At 38.7% G+C, this 21,722-nt stretch overlaps 3 protein-coding genes across 5 annotated transcripts; 2 read left to right on the top strand and 1 right to left on the bottom strand.

Moving 5' to 3' along the window:
* The first annotated feature begins 5,790 nt into the window (after positions 1–5,790).
* Positions 5,791–6,891, top strand: LOC113280737. The gene is made up of 3 exons (XM_026529323.1): positions 5,791–6,218; positions 6,360–6,454; positions 6,500–6,891. The coding sequence occupies exons 1-3, from the start codon at positions 5,791–5,793 to the stop codon at positions 6,889–6,891; spliced, it is 915 nt and encodes a 304-aa protein (XP_026385108.1).
* A 4,458-nt stretch (positions 6,892–11,349) lies between these two features.
* On the top strand, positions 11,350–15,871 carry LOC113284579 (TBC1 domain family member 22B-like). Its single transcript, XM_026534071.1, has 10 exons — positions 11,350–11,563; positions 12,533–12,695; positions 12,795–12,972; positions 13,382–13,452; positions 13,825–13,962; positions 14,067–14,158; positions 14,517–14,788; positions 15,032–15,117; positions 15,240–15,341; positions 15,452–15,871. The coding sequence occupies exons 1-10, from the start codon at positions 11,466–11,468 to the stop codon at positions 15,614–15,616; spliced, it is 1,365 nt and encodes a 454-aa protein (XP_026389856.1). The 5' UTR covers positions 11,350–11,465; the 3' UTR covers positions 15,617–15,871.
* A 150-nt stretch (positions 15,872–16,021) lies between these two features.
* Positions 16,022–18,884, bottom strand: LOC113284580 (pentatricopeptide repeat-containing protein At1g62350-like). Of its 3 annotated transcripts, none has more exons than XR_003328253.1 (4): positions 18,487–18,884; positions 17,027–17,413; positions 16,473–16,712; positions 16,022–16,283 (listed from the first exon to the last, which is right to left on the bottom strand). XR_003328253.1 is itself a non-coding variant. In XM_026534073.1 (3 exons), the coding sequence occupies exons 1-3, from the start codon at positions 18,850–18,852 to the stop codon at positions 16,683–16,685; spliced, it is 783 nt and encodes a 260-aa protein (XP_026389858.1). In that variant the 5' UTR covers positions 18,853–18,884; the 3' UTR covers positions 16,290–16,682. The 3 variants fall into 3 exon arrangements, 1 of the variants encoding a protein (XP_026389858.1); XR_003328254.1 differs by having other exon boundaries at positions 16,537–16,712; XM_026534073.1 differs by lacking the exon at positions 16,022–16,283 and having other exon boundaries at positions 16,290–16,712.
* Positions 18,885–21,722: the final 2,838 nt, after the last annotated feature.

Genomic DNA, 21,722 nt, shown 5'->3' with positions numbered 1-21,722 from the left:
GATCAATCTTTTATAGACCCTAATGACCATGCACACATGTACCATTCACCACAATTTGAACATGAAGAATTTTGTACTCCCATGAATTTAGACTCCACTACAGAAGCTTTCAGACTCAGTGAGCAAAACTTCGATAGATCTACATCACGAATTAAGACATTTAGATCAGATTTTGCTTCACCTACAAAAGGAGGAAATTCATGAGGAAATGTATGTTGTCCCTAATGAAGTGTCTAGTCCCATCATGTAAATGATGATATGAACCTAATTTAGAGGAACATGAATCGACTAATGACACCACCACTTTTAATGAGGACCAATATGCATGCTACCATGAGATGATTATGATGATTATGATGATATGAAGAACATGAAAATATTGTGGAACCTGTTGGTTCAATAACATATGGCTTCTCGCCCTCGACCTTCATGAATGTTGTTTTTCTAATACTCATTGTAATTCATATGATTTTGATATTGACATGGGATTCGTACAATTATTCTGTGAAGATGAACATGACATAGGAATAGTTGAATCTTCTGTAGACACTAATATGCATGAAAATATATTTGATGTGTCTGATTCTCTACCTAGGTCACATTGTGATATTTCTCCTGATTTGCCGATGCATGAGAATAAATTTGTTGATGATGTTGATGATTCTGAGTGTGAACTTGCCAATTGATTGATGATTGTGAGCATGATGTGACATGTGTAGATGATTTAGGAGATTTTGATTTGAATAATGATATGCCTATTCTCCTACATGAGTCACAATCTGTTGGCCTTCCACCCAACCTAGATTTGGTTTGTACCAATTGTAAAACCAATTTTTCTGAAAATTCCTAACCTAGGTTTGGAACTGTGTGCTTCCCAAGTCCTCTTGGACTATTTTGCTTCCAAATATAATACATTTGAGGAACCACAGTTGGAATTGCATGTTTGCCCGTCCCTAGCACAGTTCATTTCGAGCTAGACCTTTGCATGATGAACCCCCGAAACTGCGCGATTTTGTTTTCAAAACTATATCTTCTGTAAAATCCAGGTTTGGGGGTAGCTCATTTTGTTTCACAGTTTCACTTGCGTTTCTTTCCTGTTATTATTGTGTGAAGCTGTTGAAATGTCTACACTTCGTCTTTTGGGTTGATCCTCAACTCTTTAGATTGTTAGTGTATGGTGAATTTTTTTGTATATAATCCAGTAGTTAAAATTTCTTAAAAAACCTTTTGTTCCTTTTGTATATATTTTGCTAATCCAATATGATCTCGGCTGAGATATGTCGGATTTTTGCCTTGAATAACGGAGTTTTAATTCTGCTTTTGCCGAAATCGGGTATTCTCTCTCCTGTTACTCTACTCAGCATGTCCCTTTCCATATGTTGCATTTTAATCCTTTCCATATTTTGAAACATTGAGGACAATGTTTAGTTTAGGATTGGGGGTATAGAGTAGATACCATGATAAATTGCCATAATTGAAAACGAACTCCTCTTTTTTGAAAAAAAAAAAAAATTGAAAAATTCCAAAAAAATTAAAAAATCAAAATTCAAAAAAAAAATATATTTAAAAAAAAATGAAAAATCATAAAAAATGGAGCTCATTTACCTTGAAATGTTGACTCTTGTGCAAATATATATTATTATTAGGAGTCTTAGTCTAGATATTTAGGCACCCTGATTCTAGCACAATTCACATAGTGATAAGAAATTTGCACGCGCACGATCTACCAATACATGTATGGCCTCGATCTTCAAGGTGTTGGATAGGAAGTCACGATTGCCAATCACTTTAGAATACTGAACGAAACTGACTAGCTTGTTCTTTGGTTGGTTGGGATAGAAGATGGAGGTTACATTAAGAAAGACAACCATCGAATTTAACTGGGTGCATCAAAAAGGGCTACCTCTTGCAAAGTGTCATGTAATTTTTGTTTCTTTTGTTATGTATCAAAAGTGTTTCTTTGAAAAAAAAAAAAAAAAAAAAAAAAAAAAAAAAAAAAAAAAAAACGATGTATATATTCAGAAAAATAATATCAGAAAAATACAAAAAATCAAGTATTTATCGATTCCATCCTCTCTTGTCCCAAAAATAAAAGAGAGTAGTCAATGTAAATAAGAGTCATGTAAAGAGTTATTTTTGTTGTTTTGTTGTAATAAGCAAGGAGGGTGTATGCCATTGATGTACAACGCGAGAAATTGTGAAATACCTCCAACTCATTCACAATTCTCGTAAAGTCCGGACAGCTAGCTAGATTTCGACCTCAGTTCTTAGCCTGAGAAACTATCTCTTGGTGATTAGTAGTCATGACTTCAGATCTTTCTTTACACATGTGTAGATACACTTTACACTCTTATCACATGTCCTTATTTGTTATCAGTGCTAGGATTGTGCCTTCGATAGCTAGATTGACATCTCCATTTTGCTGTGAGCTTAACTGTTTTGCACATGTCACGTTTGATGGAATCTGAGCTCATATTTTGTCCTTAGGTTTTGTAGGCACACCTCTGGTAAACCTTCACGAGACTTCAACTCGTCCACTAGGGACACTTAGTGGTTTAAAAGGCTTAGTGCATACGCTAAATGCATTCGAAGAGGACCAGCGACAGTGGTATAGTTAGGATTTCCTTAGTTTTGTTTTACTTGAGGACAAGTAAAATTCAGGTTTGGGGGTATTTGATGAGTGCCAAATATTGTATATATTTATCCCTTTTTGTTGGCAATTTAACTCATCTTTTATGCATTAATTCTACATTTTATCCCATATTCTGTATTTTCATTGTTTTCAAGAATATTTTTATTAATTAATTTTGCATTTTTAGGTAGTAAATAAAGTTCGGATAAGTCGCGGAGCGAAAAGAGCAAAAGTAGTGAAAAGCCGGGAGAAATTACGCAAGGAAGCCGCGAAGAATGATGCGCACAACCTCATTTTCTACACACAAAAGCGCCTCCGTTCTCAGCCATCAGATCATTTCTCAGAAGCATCCAACGGTCGCTCCTTGCTGAGCATCAAAATCTGATGTCTCTGCCGAGCACCACAACGCTGAAATTCCAAGCCTTCAGATTAGATGGTAGTTGAATCCAACGGTCGCTCCCTTGCTGTGCATCGAAGTTTGATATCTCCGCCTAACACTACAGTACCTAACTCCATCAAGTACCGTTCATTTTGTTGTATCATATAATCCAACGGTCGCTCATCGCTTGCCTCCGCATCACCGTCCGATCTACCAATCATCATCGCATCCCACGGTCGAGATTCTCCAAACATCAAACTCGATGGTCCCGCTACACACCTTAGTGACCGAGCCACTACACCCCAACCAAACATCACCTAATCTCATTCTATCGACCCATCTCCACCATCACCACCCACCCTGCGCAGAACCACCACCATCTCCCTGTTCCCGCTCAACCACCACCACAACCACCTCTACCAACTCTCAAATCAATCAACCACTATAACCCATCTCCAATACCATCATTACCACCTATCTAGTCACCTAATTTCCCTTTTGATACACGTTTTTCTTCCAAAACCCTAACGTGTAAAAATTGGTAAATTAGGTTGAGTTAGATGGACAATTGGACGTAGCTAGAGCATCAGGAGAGGAATTGGAGGCATGGGTCGACATCTACCAGTGTCATCAGTGATTAGGTAAACTTTAATTGAAATTTTTATATGAACCCTAATTCCATAAATTGGGGATTTTTGGGGGAAATTGATTGTACTTCTAATTAGAAGCATGGGTCACGTATTAGGGGTGTTATCAGTGTGTTAGGTGAGTGAATTTTGGATTTTTGGGTAAAACCTAAATTCACTGACTTGTGGGATTTTTTTGGGATATTTCTTATGTGTATAAATAGATGCTATGGGTTGTGTTAGAAAGCATGCCTGGATTAGCCAGTGTATCCAGAACCAAGTTCTGTTAATGATAATTTTTGTGCTGTTCATGTTATGTTGCTGTTGTGTTCATGTTAGTGTAATATCTTGTTCTGTGTGTGATGTTTGTTCCTGTGATGTTTTGCATCCATCTGTTCTATCATGTCCCTGCCTATCATGCTCTAAGTCAATTGCTAAGATTAGATGAAGTCATATAAACCATAAGGAAATTTCCTAATCAAAGCATGTCAAACATCCTGCTCTCACAGTGCATATCATGTATGCATTGTAGTTAGAATTCCCTTATGTTATCATGTACAGCTCATGCTTAAAATGCTATTATAAACCCTCTGACTAGTTGTACTCTAAACAGACAATTAGTACTTAGGTAATTACCTTAGCTGTGATTAGAATGTTCCTTAGGCTGGTAGTGGATTCAAAATCCTAGTGATCATCCTCTTGTTCTCACTGTTCTCTTATTCACTTCACTTATTTTCTTTCTTCCATTTACTGTTTTCTTCATATCCTGCCCTTGGCCTTAGGCCTTGGTTCATTTTGTGCTGTTGCTTGCTGTTGCATACCATACTGTTTAGTTCCATTTTCTTGACTGCTTGAGCAGCTGCAGCTGCTGCTGCTGCAACTCTGTTGCTGCTGCACTGCTGTGCAGCTCTTCCTCTGCTGCCCTGCAGCACTGCTGCATTGCTTCCTGCCACTCTGCCAAGCCAAGTGCAGCTCTTGCTCCTGCTGCTGCTGTCAGGCTGCCACTTCTTCTGCTGCTGCAATCCTTGCTGTGCACCTGCTCCTGTTGTGCATTCCCCTTGTAGCTGCCAAACCAAGTCCATTTCCTTCCCAAAGGCCTAGTTGAAGACTAACTGAGCCCAATTAAATTCAGTGAAGCCCAGTTAAGCCCAAGACCTAGTTCCTTACCAAGCCCATATCACACTTTAAACTGAAATCCAATTCAGTCATCTGTGGGCTTAACCAAAGCCCATTTGTTTAAAATCAAAGCCCATTTGTTCTAGACAACTGAAGCCCAAATTCAGTAAGGCCCAATCCAATGCAACCAACTTGTGGGCTTATTCCATAAAGCCTAAACTCAAAGGCCAAAGCCCATTTGTATTTCAAGAGGACAAACTGAGCCCAAGCTCAGTTCCTTTTATTGAGAACAAACCCAATAGCACATTAAGCCCAACACTTCCAAAGGGCTTCTAAGCCCAAAGCAAATTGTAGGAACCCAATTAGCTAAGACACATTTCCGAAACACACCCGATCTCTGTGGATCGACCCGTACTTGCACGAGCTACAACTGACGACCGTGCACTTGCGGTATTACTGTAGGCCCGTTTTCATCGCATCATTTTCTATACACTTTCCGGACCGACCAATGTCCAGCCATGTTGGCCGTCCTTTTCCAACCCGATATCCATCCATGTTGGTCTTCCTCTGCCAACCCGATATCCGGCCATGTTGGATGTCCGCTGCCAACCCGATGTGCAGCCATGTTGGCCGTCCGCATCCAACCCGATGTCCAGCCATGTTGGCCGTTCTCTGCCAACCCGATGTCCATCCATGTTGGCCGTCCTCTGCCAAACCGATATCCATCCATGTTGGTTGTCCGCTGCCAACCCGATGTGCAGCCATGTTGGATGAACATTGTCAACACATTGGCCAAGGGCCAATGTTCCTTTTCCTACACAATGGAAGCTTTGGATGAAGCTTCATCACAAGCAAATGGCGCATATTATAGCATGCGCCATGATAAAAACACGGGGTGTTACACTAATCCTCCTTTCAATCAACAAGGTGGGTACCAATTCTTGCAAAGGCCACGTCAAGAAACTCAAGGAACGAGTATAAATGTCAAGTTGAATCTTATTCTCAACACACCAGCGCAGGACAAGCAAAAGTCAGAGATGGACATGAAGGACATACGAACACAAATGGGTCAACTAGCTACTACTGTGAGCAAATTGGAAGCACAAGCAGCTGGAAAACTTCCTTCACATCCATTAAATCATAAGGATAATGCCAATGCTATTGGTCTACAAAGTGGGAATCAAGTAGAGAAGCCGACAACATCACCGGTGTCCCATGAACCTGATTTGGAGAAAGAAGAGGGTGAAACAGCCCCTAAAAAGGCTGACCCGGTAACAAATTCTAACTCTAAAACTCGTGTTTCCACTTATGCTACTCGTCTGCCTTTTCTTAGCAGGTTTGCAAATTCGAACAAGGAGACATTGTACCAAGAGATTTGGGAGATCTTTAAGAAGATTGAAGTGAACATTCCACTAATTGAGGCAATAAGGCAGGTCCCTCGCTATGCGAAGTTCTTGAAGGAAATGTGCACTAACAAGCACAAGTTGACCGGTAATGAGGTAATGAGTGTAGGGGAGAATGCTTCGGCATATCTTCAAAAGAAGCTCGCAACTAAGTTGAAAGATCCAGGTAGCTTCACCATACCATGTACTATTGGTAAAATCAGGTTTGAACGTGCTATGATAGATCTAGGAGCATCCATTAATTTCATTCCTGCCTCCATTTATGAATCATTGAATCTTGATCCTCTTAAAGATACCGGTATTGTTATATAACTTGCTGATACGTCTAATACTTACCCCAAAGGGGTTATTGAGGATGTTTTGGTGCAGGTTAACCAACTCATATTTCCGGAGGATTTCTATGTTCTTGACATGATGGACGAAGATCCACCATCGTCTACCCCCTTGATGTTGGGTAGACCATTCATGAGAACCGCAAGAACAAAGATAGATGTTTTTAAAGGCGCTTTAACTATGGAGTTTGATGATGAAATCATAAGCTTAAACATCTTCGAGGCTATGGGATATCCTAGTGATGTGCATTTATGTTTTTCAATTGATATTATAGATTATCTTGCTCAACAGGTTTTTGAATTGAATAGTGACGATGCCTTAGAAAACACCATAATGGAGTGTTTAGGTTATGGAAATACAAAGACTTTGAAAGTGAATTGTCTATGCTCGATGAGCTTATAGAGGATGTTTTATCTCTTAACTCATTACAAGAAGTTCCACAAAAGTATAATGCTTCTTATGTTTCCTTCCCACTTACTAATGAGAGACTTTTACCATCGGTTGTGCAGGCACATATTCTTGAGTTGAAACCTCTTCCGATAACCTCAAATACGTATATTTAGGTGATAAGGAAGAGTTGCTGGTGATCATTGCCAAAGACCTTACCAAGGTGCAAGAGGAGAAACTTGTTCGAGTGCTAAGAGAGTACAAGTCTTCCATTGGGTACCATTGCCGATATCAAAGGACTCAGCCCTTCCACGTGTATGCACCGAATACTTCTTGAGGAGGGGGAAAAACCAACAAGAGAGGCTCAACGACACTTGAACCCTCCGATGATGGAGGTAGTCAAGAAAGAAATCCTGAAGTTGTTGGATGTCGGGGTTATCTATCCCATATCCGATAGCAAGTGGATGAGCCCGGTTCAAGTCGTTCCAAATAAGTCCAGAATTACAGTGGTGAAAAACGATGATAATGACTTGGTTCCAATTAGAATCCAGACCGGATGGAGAGTTTGCATTGACTACCGAAAGCTCAACTATACCACCCTAAAGGACCATTTTCCCTTACCATTCATTGATCAAATGCTTGAAAGATTGGCTGGACACTCTCACCATTGCTTTCTTGACGGTTTTTCAGGTTATAATCAGATTGTAATAGCTCCGGAAGATCAAGAAAAGACAACGTTTACTTGTCCCTTTGGCACTTTTGCGTATAGACGTATGCCATTTGGCTTGTGCAATGCTCCAGCCACTTTTCAACGTTGTATGGTAAGTATTATTTTTTCAGATTATGTCGAAAGCATCATAGAAGTGTTTATGGATGATTTTGGCGTGTATGGTGATTCTTTTGACAAGTGCTTAGATAATCTTGCACTTATTCTTAAACGATGCATAAAAACTAATCTTATGCTTAACTGGGAAAAGTGTCACTTTATGGTGAATCATGGGATTGTACTAGGCCATATTATATCCTCTAAGGGGTTAGAAGTGGACAAGGCTAAGATAGATTTGATTCGGAACTTACAATACCCCACAACTGTAAGGGAGGTTCGCTCTTTTCTTGGTCATGAAGGTTTTTATAGGAGATTCATCAAGTATTTATCCAATCTTGCAATGCCCCTGTGTAGACTTTTGCAGAAAGATGTGGCCTTTGATTGTGACAAGGAATCCAAAGAGGCTTTTGAAACCTTGAAGGAGCTGTTGACTACCGCACCAATCATCAAACCACTGGACTGGAGAAAGCCATTTGAGTTCATGTGTGATGCAAGTGATTATGCCGTTGGAGCCGTTTTGGGATAGCGAGATGGTAAAGTTCCATATGCCATTTATTATGCTTCTAGAACTCTCAACGGAGCACAAATCAACTATTCCACTACTGAAAAGGAGCTCTTGGCCATAGTATTTGCACTACAGAAGTTTAGATATTACTTGGTGGGTACAAAGATGGTTGTCTTCTCCGACCATACTGCACTACGATACTTGCTCACAAAGAAGGATGCTAAGCCAAGTCTCATAAGGTGGATACTTCTTCTTCAAGAGTTCAACTTGGAAATCAAGGACAAGAAGGGAAGTGAGAATACCGTAGCGGATCATTTAAGCAGATTGTTTGTGTCATAAGGAGCGATTCCTTTGCATGATAGCTTCCCGGATGAGCAACTCTTTGCGGTTGTTGGCACAACTCCATGGTACACTGATATTGTTAACTTATTGGTGACGGGACAAGTACCTAGTTCCATGTCTACATTTCAGAAACACAAGCTCAAGAAGATTGCCAAGAAATATATATATGGGATGAACCTTATTTGTGGAAGCATTGCTCCGATCAAATGATCCGCAGGTGCGTACATGAATCCGAGTTCTAATCAATTCTGAATTTTTGTCACTCATATGCTTGTGGTGGCCATTTCGGAGCCAAGAGGAAAGCCCTCAAGGTTCTCGAAAGTGGTATTTATTGGCCTACATTGTTTAAGGATGCATATTTATTTTGCAAGGCTTGTGATAGGTGTCAAAGGACAGGCGATCTAGGTGCTAGAAACCAAATGCCGCAAACACCGATTCTCGCTGTATCGATTTTGATGTTTGGGTATCGATTTTATGGGGCCTTTTGTGAATTCCAATGGGAAATTTTATATACTTCTTGCTGTAGGTTATGTTTCTAAGTGGGTGGAAGCTAAAGCCACCTCTACTAATGATTCTCAAGTTGTTTATGAGTTTGTGAAGGAACATATCTATTCTATATTTGGAACACCTCGAGTGGTGATTAGTGATGGAGGTTCGCACTTCCAGAGATCCTTTCACGCTCTTTTAAGAAGTATAACATTTCTCATAAAGTTGGCACACAGAATCATCCACAAACCAGCGGTCAAGCTGAAAAACCGGGATATTAAGTCCATCCTAGAGAAGACGGTAAACGTTACAAGGAAGGATTGGAGTTATAGACTCAATGACGCTTTGTGGGCGTATAGGACAGCTTACAAGACACCCATCAGTATGTCTCCTTTTAGGCTTGTCTATGGTAAACCTTGCCATCTTCCGGTCGAACTTGGACACAAAGCTGATTGGGCTATCAAGGTATGTAATATGGAATTAGATGCAGCTGGTGAACATAGGAAACTTCAACTCAATGAATTAGAAGATATACGAAATGATGCATATGAAAGTTCACGCATCTAGAAAGAAAAGACCAAGGCTTTCCATGATAAAATGATTTCCCGAAAAAGGAAACCTCAATATCTGCATCACTCTGCTTTGATTTTCCGACATATCCAGAATCTGATTTCGACTAATTGATACCCAGTCTCTTTCTTCATTGTTCAAGTACAAGAGACTTCCTAGAGTTTTTTCCACAAGTGGCACACCATGACATTTTTTTGATACTTTTTTTTCTAACTTTGTCATATTCGGATTGAACTCCAGAGCTCCACCAGGTGCAAATGCCCTTCGCTTCACAATAGACCAACATTCATCATCTGACAATTGTTGCAAATTGTATGTTGAGATTCCACCCCGGACAGTCAAGGCGACTTGATCTTTACGCGTAGTGATTAAAACTCTGCTCCCTTGAAGCCCGGCGTTTAACCAACCTTTAAGCTTAGCTTCTCCCATTCGTGAATATTGTCGTTCCATAGGTCATCGAGAACCAACAAATATTTCTTGTCTTTCAGCTTTGTATGCACTTGACGCAATACCATATCAACATTCACCTCGTCAATGTTACTCTCAGTAATGGACCTAAGTATATCTTTTAAAACCTTTGCGGCATCAAAATCAGAATCATCGTCTGATACACAAACCCATACTCTTGGTTCAAAGTGCTTCTTTACCACATCATCATCATCATTGTATATATGTTGAGCTAACATCGTCTTGCCAAGGCCGCCCATACCCACAATGCAAACCGCTGGAAGTTTTTCACCCAAACTCAATGAAAGATTCATCAACAAGTCTATTATCTTACATCTATCATCTTCCCTTCCAACAATTTCTGAATCATCTACGTAGGTTGGGGTTTCTCGCCTCTGTCGCTCATTATTTCGATTTTTAGCACTACTACTAGTCTTTGGTTGTAGCTTAGACCAAATATTTGCATCCTTAATAATTTTATCTAACTTTTCATTAATATTGCTAATTCGACGACCCAATCTGAAACCATAAACAAGTGGATTAGAGGATTTGGAAACAAAGTCTAATACCTTATCTTTGTTGCACCGGATTAAACATTCTCGACGTTTAATTTCGTATGAGAAATCATCTAAGACATTATCAGCTTCATATGCAACATCTTTAAGCCTTTTCAACCAAATTCTCATAGCTTTGTCATCCACTTGTTTTTCCTCCACATCTTCAATCACGGTTAGTACTATCTCCAACGTTTCTTGAAGGTTTTCAAGCTTAGTTTTGAAACCCTTGGCTACATGATTTATAAAGGGGATACCATTTCTACTAAGTGTTGATACCTTTTCATATAGGACAAAAAGATCCTACCGATCCTGGTCATTGGATCGATGAAATGGTATCAGCACTTAGAAGGACTGACATCCCCTTTATAAATCGTGCTTTGTTAGACGAATATTTTGGATTATGAAAGGAACTAATTTCTTGAAGATCTCACTAACACCATTAACAAGAATTCTTTCTACTATTGCCGAAGATCTGCAGAATGAACAAATTGACTGCGATTTCTTCCACCGACTCCTGGATACCAATTCCTCCTCCATACAAAAGTCAACATAATTAGATCTGAAAATTGTGATGAACATCCGACGGTTCACATCCGCGGGTTCATTTATGCTGTCACGCGAACGCGCGCGTGACAGCAGGACTCTAACAAAGAAATAACCAATAGAGAACCAATACCTCCTACGCGGTTCACTTCTAGCACCAAATAAAGCCCATTTAATCAAGATTTGGTTCCAACGAGATGATTAGAACTAAATGAGCACCATTTTTTGAGTAGAAACCAAAACCTAAGAGACAAGATTTCTAGAGACAGATACACACAAACACCACCATGATCATTGTAAAGAGAAGAGCATCATGAAGAACAACATAGAGGGCGAACCTTCAAAGAAGGATACAAACAGTTCTTCAAATCTAGATTCAAGATTTAATCAAACTCTCAGAAATGTTCAAGGGTATGTAACAATCTCCATGACCCACTTTTGAATTCTCATTCTTTTGATCAATTATGTACAACGAGTGTGAAATTAGGATGCCCCAAGTTGATTAATTTAGCTTAGATTGTGTTTCTGGATCTCTTAAATTAGAAGATCTAGTTTAAATACGTGACATTGAAGTGAAAAGATATGAAATTTGTGAACTTTTTGGTGTTGGTTTGAGGAAAGTAGATCTAGCTGATTAAATCTCTGCGTGTGTTGTGTTATGAGTCATGATTTCTGGGTGGTATGAAATATGGGGTTGGTGGCTGGAGTCAGGCTTGCATGAAGATGACAATGAATTGTTATGATGTCTTGAACTTAGTAATGAATAGTTTAATCAGTAGATTTTAAGGATTCTTTGAGATGGATATTGATAGAAATCCAAATTGGTTTTGCTTATTTTCGTGATTCATTGAGATAGTTAGATGAGATGAATCCAACTTGTTTGTGTAAATGATAATATGAGTGTTTGGAATTTCTCATTTATGATCTGTACCAGTAGTTTGATTTTACATTTCTGATAAAAGAAAACCTCAGTGGATGGATTAATGAACTAAATACCGATTAACTTTTCGGTGTTATCATAAGGTACAATACACACTTTTCAATATGTGAATGTTCGATAGGGGGCTCTATGTGTTTGAGTTGGGTAACTAACGGAGATGCCTTTTCTTTCTTTTATATCTACTTTAGAGGTAGGAGTTTCGGCATTCTTGTGTCATGAGTATGTTTGGTGTGCATTTTATTTCCCAGTCATATGTGAAGTTTTGATCTTATACTGCTAATGTTTCACTGGAAAAGATTGTTGTTTGCTTCTCCGACTGCTTTGTTAGTGTAGCAATTGTTTATTTCACGGTCTCACCAGTTTGTTTGAGGTCAGCGATGGTTTTGATATTCTCTGCGTCATTCATAACTTCATTTCATTTTGTTTCCTTGTTTATACAGGTTGCTTAAAGGTAGAACCTTCCCAGGAAAAGTTTTGCTGACCAGGAGAACAGAACCTTTAGATATTACTACTACTAGTCCGTCGGAGTACTCTCCAAATACTGATAAGAGTTATTCAGAAGATAATCTAGGACCAGGTGATATCGTAGGCAGGTCTTCTGAGGTATTGGTGAATTTCGCATAGATAATCAGTTTCCAGAGTTACACTTATTGTATTGGTTTCTTGAATGACATGTTCACAAATTTATAGTTTACATTGTAGGAAATTCAAAGTTCGCGTACTACAGTGGATGCAATGGCTAATAAACCCAAATTGTCGAAATCACAATCTGAGAAATTGCCTGAGGTTCCGAGGTCCTTGTCATCTGGGGCTAGAGCTACAGATTCTGCTAGGGTCATGAAGTTCTCGAAGGAACTCTCTGGATCAACTGTAATATTAGGTATTTATTTTTTTCCTCACAATATTAAGGTTAAGATTTTTGCTTTGCATAGTGGAAGTGCTCATAGACATCCTATGTAGGGATATCTGTCATGGTTTTTGTTATTATCTTTTATTCTATGTTCAATATATTCAATCAGCTATGTGTTACATCATCAAATCAGTTGGTAGGCTGCTTAATTGGTCCAACATCCTCAAGCTGTCTCCTTTCATCAGTGGACCTCTAGGCTGGGTCTCACTGCATTAGTTTCAAACCTTAGAGCAAGAAGTTATACCGCTAATTTGCTATTAAAAATACAGATAAACGTAGTCTCTGGATCCTTCTTAAGTTGGTTCTTATTTGCTGTAGAATATGTTATCGATGGTTTATTTGCTCTACCATCATTTATATTTGTCTATTTTCGATGTAGAGACACTGCGTGAGTTAGCATGGAGTGGTATACCACCATACATGCGCCCTAATATATGGAGGCTTCTTCTGGTAAGTCCAGTCTTTGAAAGCTTAGATTCGATGTTAGATATAAAATAGATCATAGTATACTGGTGTACAAGCGCCAAAGGCTTCTATATTTTGCCATGGTTTTAATTTTGTGGGGAAGATTCCGCCTTTTGATTTCCTTTTATATAATGCGGAATTGCTCTGTGTTGAGTCTAAAAGGAGGTTTGAACTTCACTAGTTTACTGTGCGGCTCTTTATGTACTAGATGTACTGTTGCCCTTTCCTTGCACAGTTGCACCTATCTACAGTTGCAAACCTCGTGATTTTTGCTTATCAAAAAACAAAATGAAATTAATAGGATCAGAAGTAAAAATGTTGTTACTTGCTTGAATTTTAAAAATGAGCTGACAACAGGGATATGCACCACCTAATTCAGATAGAAGGGAGAGTGTATTGGCAAGGAAACGGCTTGAATACCTTGACTGCGTGGCCCAATATTATGATATTCCTGATACTGAGCGTTCGGAAGACGAGATTAGCATGCTCCGCCAGGTATTTGCATTTGGTTGAGTTGCTTAACCTTGTAAGTGAATGCTAACATATTTATCTCTTTGCATGCAAATATCAACCTCTGTTCTGTGTATCCTTCTGCCCAGATAGCTGTTGATTGTCCAAGAACTGTACCTGATGTGACTTTCTTTCAGCAAATAGAAGTTCAGAAATCCCTGGAGCGCATCCTGTATACATGGTCAGAGTTCTTTCTCATTCATTTGCTTCACTGCACTACTTATGCTTAATCGTTTATCTTATGGATGAATATAAATAAAAATATACGGCATGAATATTGTCTAAGAACAGCTTTGAAGTATGGGGTGCCCAAGGATTAATGTCCTATATTTGTAAGCCAGTTGTCACCATAAGTTTTTAAGTTTTATGATACCCTTTGAACTACATTATATGTACATTTTTATCCTCAACTATTTCTATGATATGTAACATGATTCCATACTCAAATGCGGTTGATGTTTATATGAAATGAATCTGGAGGAATGTTTTGTTATGATTACTCATTGATTCCCTGCTCCTTCGGGTTTTCTTTTTCCCAGGGCCATTCGGCACCCAGCGAGTGGATATGTTCAAGGAATAAATGATCTAGTTACACCGTTTCTAGTTGTTTTCTTGTCAGAATACTTGCATGGGAGCATCGAGAACTGGTCTATATTGGATTTAACTCCAGAGAATATAACAAACATAGAAGCCGATTGCTATTGGTGTTTATCTAAGTTACTTGATGGTATGCAAGACCACTACACATTTGCTCAACCAGGAATTCAGCGACTTGTATTTAAGCTGAAAGAATTGGTTCGCCGAATAGATGGTATATTCTGTTTTCCCGTCTGCTTTTTTTCTTCATCTCTTTGCTTTTCTTTGATAAATGAATCTATCAGTCTTGTCAAAATATCACACAAATGTTTAACCAAAAATGTGTATTCGGTAACATGTTATCTTGCAGTTATCATGTAACTCAAATCGCTAAATCTTAATCTAGTTTTTTACCTTTTCCTGCTTGTCAAGTCCATGTATATTCTGACCCAGTTTTGTTCTTTTGCGGTTTCACCAGAACCTGTCTCAAAACACATGGAGGAGCAAGGTCTGGAGTTCCTTCAATTTGCTTTCCGCTGGTTCAATTGTCTTTTAATACGCGAGGTTCATACCCAAGTTACCAATTGCATTTTAATTATTCTTCTCTCTCACTTTAACAGTAAGCACCATCACGTTTATTCCATCAGCATATCAACTCTTTTTTTTTTGTTGTGATTCTTTGGCAGATACCTTTCCATCTTGTAACGCGGCTGTGGGATACATACCTTGCAGAAGGAGATGCATTGCCTGAATTCCTTGTATACATTTTCGCCAGTTTTCTTTTAACGGTAAAATCAAATTTCTTCCCTTGAAATTCTTTCCTTGTTATTCATGAATTATACTACATGTTATTTGAAAATTCAGCAACATAATCTGTCGCATTTGTTAATTGTTTCAGTGGTCAGATAAACTCCAAAAGCTTGATTTCCAAGAGATGGTGATGTTCCTACAACACCTTCCAACTCATAACTGGACACACCAAGAGCTAGAGATGGTTCTTTCGAGAGCGTTCATGTGGCATACAATGTTCAACAGTTCACCTAGTCACTTAACAAGCTCATAACCAAATACAGATTCCATTATATCTGTACCGACTACCCACACACCTCTAAAGAGAAATCTATGTTTTCATCATCTATCAGGGTCCTTTGCAGTGGGGTTTACTTTCTTTTGTTGTAGTAGAGGAAACTTTTGATTTCATTTTGTACACTGAAATGTAATGTGTATTTCTTTTTCTATTTTGGTTTATTAGTTATCTGTCTCTTTTGTAAAACAAGGCTTGTCTGCGCCTGACTCGAAGTAGATCAGGTATTCACAATTTCTGATTGGGGAGTACTGTCATAGTTGGTCTGGGTTTTCAAGTCAAAACCAATCAACAGGTTACAAGTTGATAATCCTTGCCAAAGCCAGCATCAATATATATATATATATATATATAGAGCCATTTCAGCCTTCATTTATTAATTAGTTTTACAAGAAGTAGAAACTGAAAGGTAGAGATCCCATAACATAATCTGATGATGTTTACAAAGTGTAGCCCTCTCTTTCCATTGTGCACCACTTAACACACCAACTCCTGTTTGATTATATGAAGAAGAAGAACCCAACAAATGAAGTCTGAATAATCCACATTTAATTTTGAACTGGAGTTTGTAGCTCTCTCCACATTTATTAATTAAGAAGAACCCAACAAATGAAGTCTTTATTATCAGCTCAATGAAGTCCAATCCCTGAACACCATCACCAAAACAGAAACATAGAGAGGAAATGAAAGAATCAAAACCATGTGATTACAGCAGTTTCTAAAAGAAATTGGACTGTAACAATGATATGCAAGATCCCAGTAAATTACAGGAATCTAGTTTTTACAATGTGCAAGGAGTTTTCTGTGCTTGTTTAACAGTTAATCAACTTCCTACCTGTTGCGAGATGCAAGAATCAACTTCCTATCTGTTGCGAGATGCAAGTAAAAGAGAAGCTTACATCTGTAGCACATGGAACCCCTGTCTGTCTTCATAGAAGTCATTCGATTCATCTTCGAGAAATATTCACATCTTCACTAGACTTCTATGGAAATTATACACATGCTTCCTAAAGATATTAACTTGGGACAGTCTGACAGAAAGTCTTTAAACCAGCTCAATCACTCTTCTCTTAGGCTGAAACATCACAAGGGAAAGTTAGAAGAAACATAACATGTTTATATACAAATCTATAAGAAACATCACATGTTTATATACAAATCCACCCTGGATGCAATTGCTACTCTTGATTGCTGAGTATCAGCAAAACAAGCCAACAAATTTTACAATCAGATCAAATACTAGCATTTGGAAACATTCTTGCAGAGATGGCTAAAAGTACTGAATTGTGTATGATCTCAAAAGTCAGAAATAACCAGAAGAACCGTTTTTGAGAAACTTTGTAGAAATAGAAGGAAATGTAGCATAGTGTGAAGAGTTGAAGTGCTTACATAATTTTTTGCTACTTCTATAAGGAATTCCTCCGGGTTCTCGACATATTCTTCACAATCCTTTTTTACTGCAGAGGCTAGTTCTTCTTCTCCAGCTTTCTCAAGGTTCCTTATCAATATGGTTAATGTTAACTTATCTGGAGCACAGCCAGATTCCTTCATTGAGGCGTATAAACCCATTGCTTTTTCCACCATGTTCACTTGTATAAATGCTCCAATCATCTCTGTGTAAGTCCTGGTATTAGGCTTCAAACCTTCTCTCTGTATTTCTAAGAAAAGTTCTTCAGCTGTCTCAATCAGTTTGTTTTTACCAAACATGTATATCAAGTCAGAATATAAGGATAGATCAGGTTTGTACCACGGCTCCTTGCGGACAAACCCAAAAACCTACAAAGAACAGAAAACTAAGTTAGCAAGCATGAAATCCTGAGACCCTAGAAAAACAAGATGCTCAGTAAATAAGTTCAAGTTACAACTTAACAGCAAAACTTATGTTCTTTCAAGTGGCATACGTACAATCCCACATAGCCACATACACTTGCAGACTTTAGTGTCTATCGAGCATCTTAAGCAAGACATATGAGACAAATATTAACAGCTAGAAACCTTAGAAATTAGAATAGAGTACATGATTTCTATGATGTGTGAACATATTGAACCATCTAAGAATATAGAGCGAGGACTAGAGAATCCATAACATTATTTTCAACTTGACAAGTATAGCACATGGAATAGGCAAAAGACAATAAAAATTCCGGGTTTCATGGTGTTTTAGAACTAAACCAAATGAGACAACAAGGCTGAGAGGATATATGCAACAGAAGTTTACAAATAAACCCCATCACGCAGAATGCCAAAAGAACTAAACCCTGTGACATGTATGTAGAAGTAACCAAAGGAAACCTAGACTGCTACACATGTAACATACAAAACCAAACAATTCACTGTAACTGTACAATAGTGGTATAGAAAAGAGAGTGTTGTAGCAATTACCATGAACTAGAAACGGATAGACGCCAACTTCTATAGTTCTATTAGAATGTAGAAGAATGACAGTAAAATTGAATATAACATGAGAGCTCAGTTATCAGTGTCAAAACTTTTGAAATTACAGCTCTAACTCTAAGCATCAAATACCATAAATTTCATCGCAGGCAGCCTTGTGATTATTTAACACAAATGCATAACTGAACGACTGCTAAAGCGAGCAATATCGCTAAGAAGAAATTAGATGATAAATATTTCCACAAAAACTGCAATGTGAACCAAAAACTAAATAGATCTTAAACATGCTCGAAGAAAGGGCTAATCAGTTTCCAACTCTAGGTCCAGGAAGATTTCTTCTTTTTCTCTTCATTTTTGTGTTTTAGACAACAATACAGTGAATAATAAATGTAGAGTTCCAACTTTTTTAATTGTAAGCTTCAATTAAATTTAAATAGGGGAAATAAAAATCAAACCTTTAGGGACAATTCCAATTCATTCTGTCTCTGTAATTCAGTAAAAGTAGCAATCAAATCTTCTTTCAATAACCTACTTAATCTATTACTAAAAACCTCATCTAATTTATCTGAATTTCTTGCTAACTTTAATGAATGAACAGCTTGTATGGCTTCTGATGATAAAACCCTTGACCTCCATAACGATTTTCTTGGTCCACTTCTTAATCCACAAACAATTGTTGATTTTCCTGAAAACCCACTGCTTGAAATGGATACAACCATTGAAGAAGAACATGGGAGGTGGTGGTTTGGGTTGTGGAGAAGAAATCTGGTGGTGATTTCTCTGAAACCCATTTTGGGAAATCCAATTTGAAGAGTATTCATGCTGGGGTGAGTGAGAGCTCCTGGAGGGAGAAAGGGAGGGGGGGGGGGTGGGGGGGGGTGGGGGGGGGGGGGGGTGTGGGGTGGGGGTGGGGTGGGGGGGGGGGGGGGGGGGGGGGGGGGGGGTGCCCTAAAAAAATAAATCCACTGCACTTCTCTCTCATGATGGATCAGCCAGGATAGGAAATCGATATAATCTGGCACTTGATCTCAGGGTGGATGCGAATGTCAAAAGGAAGAAGTAGGTTGGATATAAAATTTAAGGACGACTTCCAGTCCTGTTCCGGAAGCAATGAAGCCAAGTTTTTGTGAATGGATGGCCAAAAAGGTCAGTCTCAATATAGACGAAGGTTTTATCTGGGGGTGTAAATGGGACTCTGCTACAAATAGAGCACCCTCCCAAGATTTAGGGTAGGAAAGGCTGCCACTTGAAATCCTACTTCTAGACTAACCTTTCTGGTTCACCTCTAGCAAGGTCAGTGCGGACAGTTTGACTCATTACCGTGGGATTCGCTTCAAAGTAAGTAAGCAAATGCCAAGTATATATTATGATTAGGCATGGCTGAGAAATGTTGAAAATGTGGCATTTCCCTGTTTTTTTCCACAACTCTGTGGAAGTTGGATGGGAAGCTTTCTGTTGCAGAGATGTAGCTGGATATTAAGTATCCAAATAATTATGGGTCTACCTAAAGTAAAGACAAAATAAAACAAAACAAAATAAAAAAACTGCATATTGTGTGACTTCAAAGTTTGGAGAGGAAGCATGTAGCCATCAAAAATTCTTAGTATCCTGGAAAAATTAGGGTGGTGACATAGTTGGGAAGGAAATAGATACCTAGAAGGTTTGGGAAGCCAAATCAAAGCTATAAATAAAGGTGTCTAGCTCATAGCTAAGGACATCTAGATAGTGCGGTTTGTGATACAGACACACCTAGAAAAGGAGGTCGTGAGACAAAACACCAAGAGAGAAGCAATAGCGATCTTGAAGACACTCATTTGTTCTTCTTGAATTTACATGGCTTAACTTCATAAATCTTTGAAACAAAATGTCACATAAATTAAAATTCGCTAAATTGAAAACTCTATCGCTTGCAACCGATATCCAAAATCGAATTAGGTAAACATCTTCTTCTCGAGTGAAGCGGTCACTAATCACTTTGGTTCAACGAGCACTGGGCATATTGAAATGAATTTGAAGTTGAGACGGTGTGAGTTGAAATGATTTTGAAGTTGAGTATTTATACGGAGGATTCACGGATGTTGGACGATGAACTGCTGAACGATGATCAAACTGACAAGCGTTAGAAAGACTAGCGGTGGCGTTATTCTGACCTTCGATCTATGGGATGACCATCGAGCGATGAACTTTCTATCACTCCCTAGAAAGTTTATCATGTATGCCTAAGTGCCAGATTTGACATTTTGACGCATATGTTTGCCACTTTGCCATCCCCATAATGGATGCAAAAGTGAAAAATCATGGTGCTTGACATGTACATAAGAATATGTCTTATGCGAGAAAAATGATTAAAAAGTGGGTATTTTTTTTATTTTTATATTAGTTTTGGTTTCAATGTTGTTTTTACGAGACAATAATAACTCTTAAGCTTCGTTGCAGAAAGAAACTACGTAATGCATATTTGGCTTTTAGGTTTAGCATGCCAGTTAAAAATCACGCTATATTTTGGACACGCTCTATATACTCCCTCACTATCCAGGTGATTTTATTTTACACATAATATTTGGTCGTGATGGTGGATATCGATGGTGGCCGGGTCAGAACAGCGACTCAATGGATTTAGCCTAGGCAGCTGTTCCGGATCGGACAACATTGGTCGGGCGGGATGTACATGATGGGGATGCATTGAGAAGCGGATTAGTGCGGAGATTGAAGCGAGATGGAAAGCCGAAATGTCGGTATAGTTGGTTGAGCGAAGAGTGTTCCCCTTGGCAACAAGGGTGCTGAGGCGGTCTGGCCACGCCGGCGGGACATCAAATGTCTGCAGAACTCACGGTCTAAACGGTGCGGATTAGCTCTCCCCCAAAACCACCCAACCCGATAAGCGTTAAGGGAACAAAGGGTAATCTTCACCGGTGGATGCTCTAAGTCCATATAATGTAAATTATAGCTGGCGAACTCACTGTTTATGGGATTCCTCTTTGATTTGAAAATGACGTTATAAATCTTTTACTTTTGTAGTAGAATTATAGGAAAAGAGAAAGAGGCAGAGTTTCTTATTGAGCATCAGCAGGGTTACATGGAACAATGTCCTTTATATACGTGGAGATGGGAAAACCAAAAGACATATGTTTTGGGCCGCACACCTATAGGTTGTAAGCCCTACAACACTACCCCTTGTGCTGTACAATAGAACTTCGTATGCAGTGCTTCATATAAAGTGCTTCGAATATAGTTCTTCAAATGTTGTCCTCTCCTTGATGACTTGTGCCGAAATCAATTGCCTCATAACTTTGACAAGGAACAACCCAGTGGGACAAAACCTTGGTACAACTATTCACATGTAGTACTTCACATGTTATCTCGTACTTTACATGTAGTTCATCACATGCAATACGATCTTCAAAGACCTACAAGTCTAAGTTAATTTCCTCGTTAAAACATCATCAGGAAAAACCCAGGGGGACAAAACCTGAATTAAAGAAAAAGAGTACAATATTAATTAAACTTGGAGCATAGTTGGATGCGTATACGTTGCCTCATTAAAACCTTGACAAGGAAAACCCAGTGGGATAAAACCTTGACGAAGGGAAAAGAGTACAACATGACAGATGCAAGTAAAGGTGATCTGTTGCAGATGATCACTTTGCTTTGTTGAAGTTTATTAGTTGCTTCACAACTTCTTAGGCAGAAA

This window comes from Papaver somniferum, chromosome 5 (genome assembly GCF_003573695.1).
Source record: "Papaver somniferum cultivar HN1 chromosome 5, ASM357369v1, whole genome shotgun sequence".
NCBI lineage: Eukaryota > Viridiplantae > Streptophyta > Magnoliopsida > Ranunculales > Papaveraceae > Papaver > Papaver somniferum.
This window is presented reverse-complemented; position numbering and strand designations above follow the sequence as displayed.

Bases quoted from the DNA above. Each gene is read 5' to 3' on its own strand.
- LOC113280737 (XM_026529323.1), top strand. From the start codon at position 5,791: ATGGACATGAAGGACATACGAACACAAATGGGTCAACTAGCTACTACT. The intron at 6,219-6,359 runs GTGCACTAACAA...TGGTAAAATCAG, and splicing joins GCGAAGTTCTTGAAGGAAAT to GTTTGAACGTGCTATGATAG. The intron at 6,455-6,499 runs GTATTGTTATAT...CTTACCCCAAAG, and splicing joins TGATCCTCTTAAAGATACCG to GGGTTATTGAGGATGTTTTG.
- LOC113284579 (XM_026534071.1), top strand. From the start codon at position 11,466: ATGAAGAACAACATAGAGGGCGAACCTTCAAAGAAGGATACAAACAGT. The intron at 13,963-14,066 runs GTATTTGCATTT...CCTTCTGCCCAG, and splicing joins AGATTAGCATGCTCCGCCAG to ATAGCTGTTGATTGTCCAAG. The intron at 15,118-15,239 runs GTTCATACCCAA...ATTCTTTGGCAG, and splicing joins ATTGTCTTTTAATACGCGAG to ATACCTTTCCATCTTGTAAC.
- LOC113284580 (XM_026534073.1), bottom strand. From the start codon at position 18,852: ATGAATACTCTTCAAATTGGATTTCCCAAAATGGGTTTCAGAGAAATC. The intron at 17,414-18,486 runs GTTTGATTTTTA...TGTTCTTTGTAG, and splicing joins AATTGGAATTGTCCCTAAAG to GTTTTTGGGTTTGTCCGCAA. The intron at 16,713-17,026 runs GTAAGCACTTCA...GTGATGTTTCAG, and splicing joins TAGAAGTAGCAAAAAATTAT to CCTAAGAGAAGAGTGATTGA.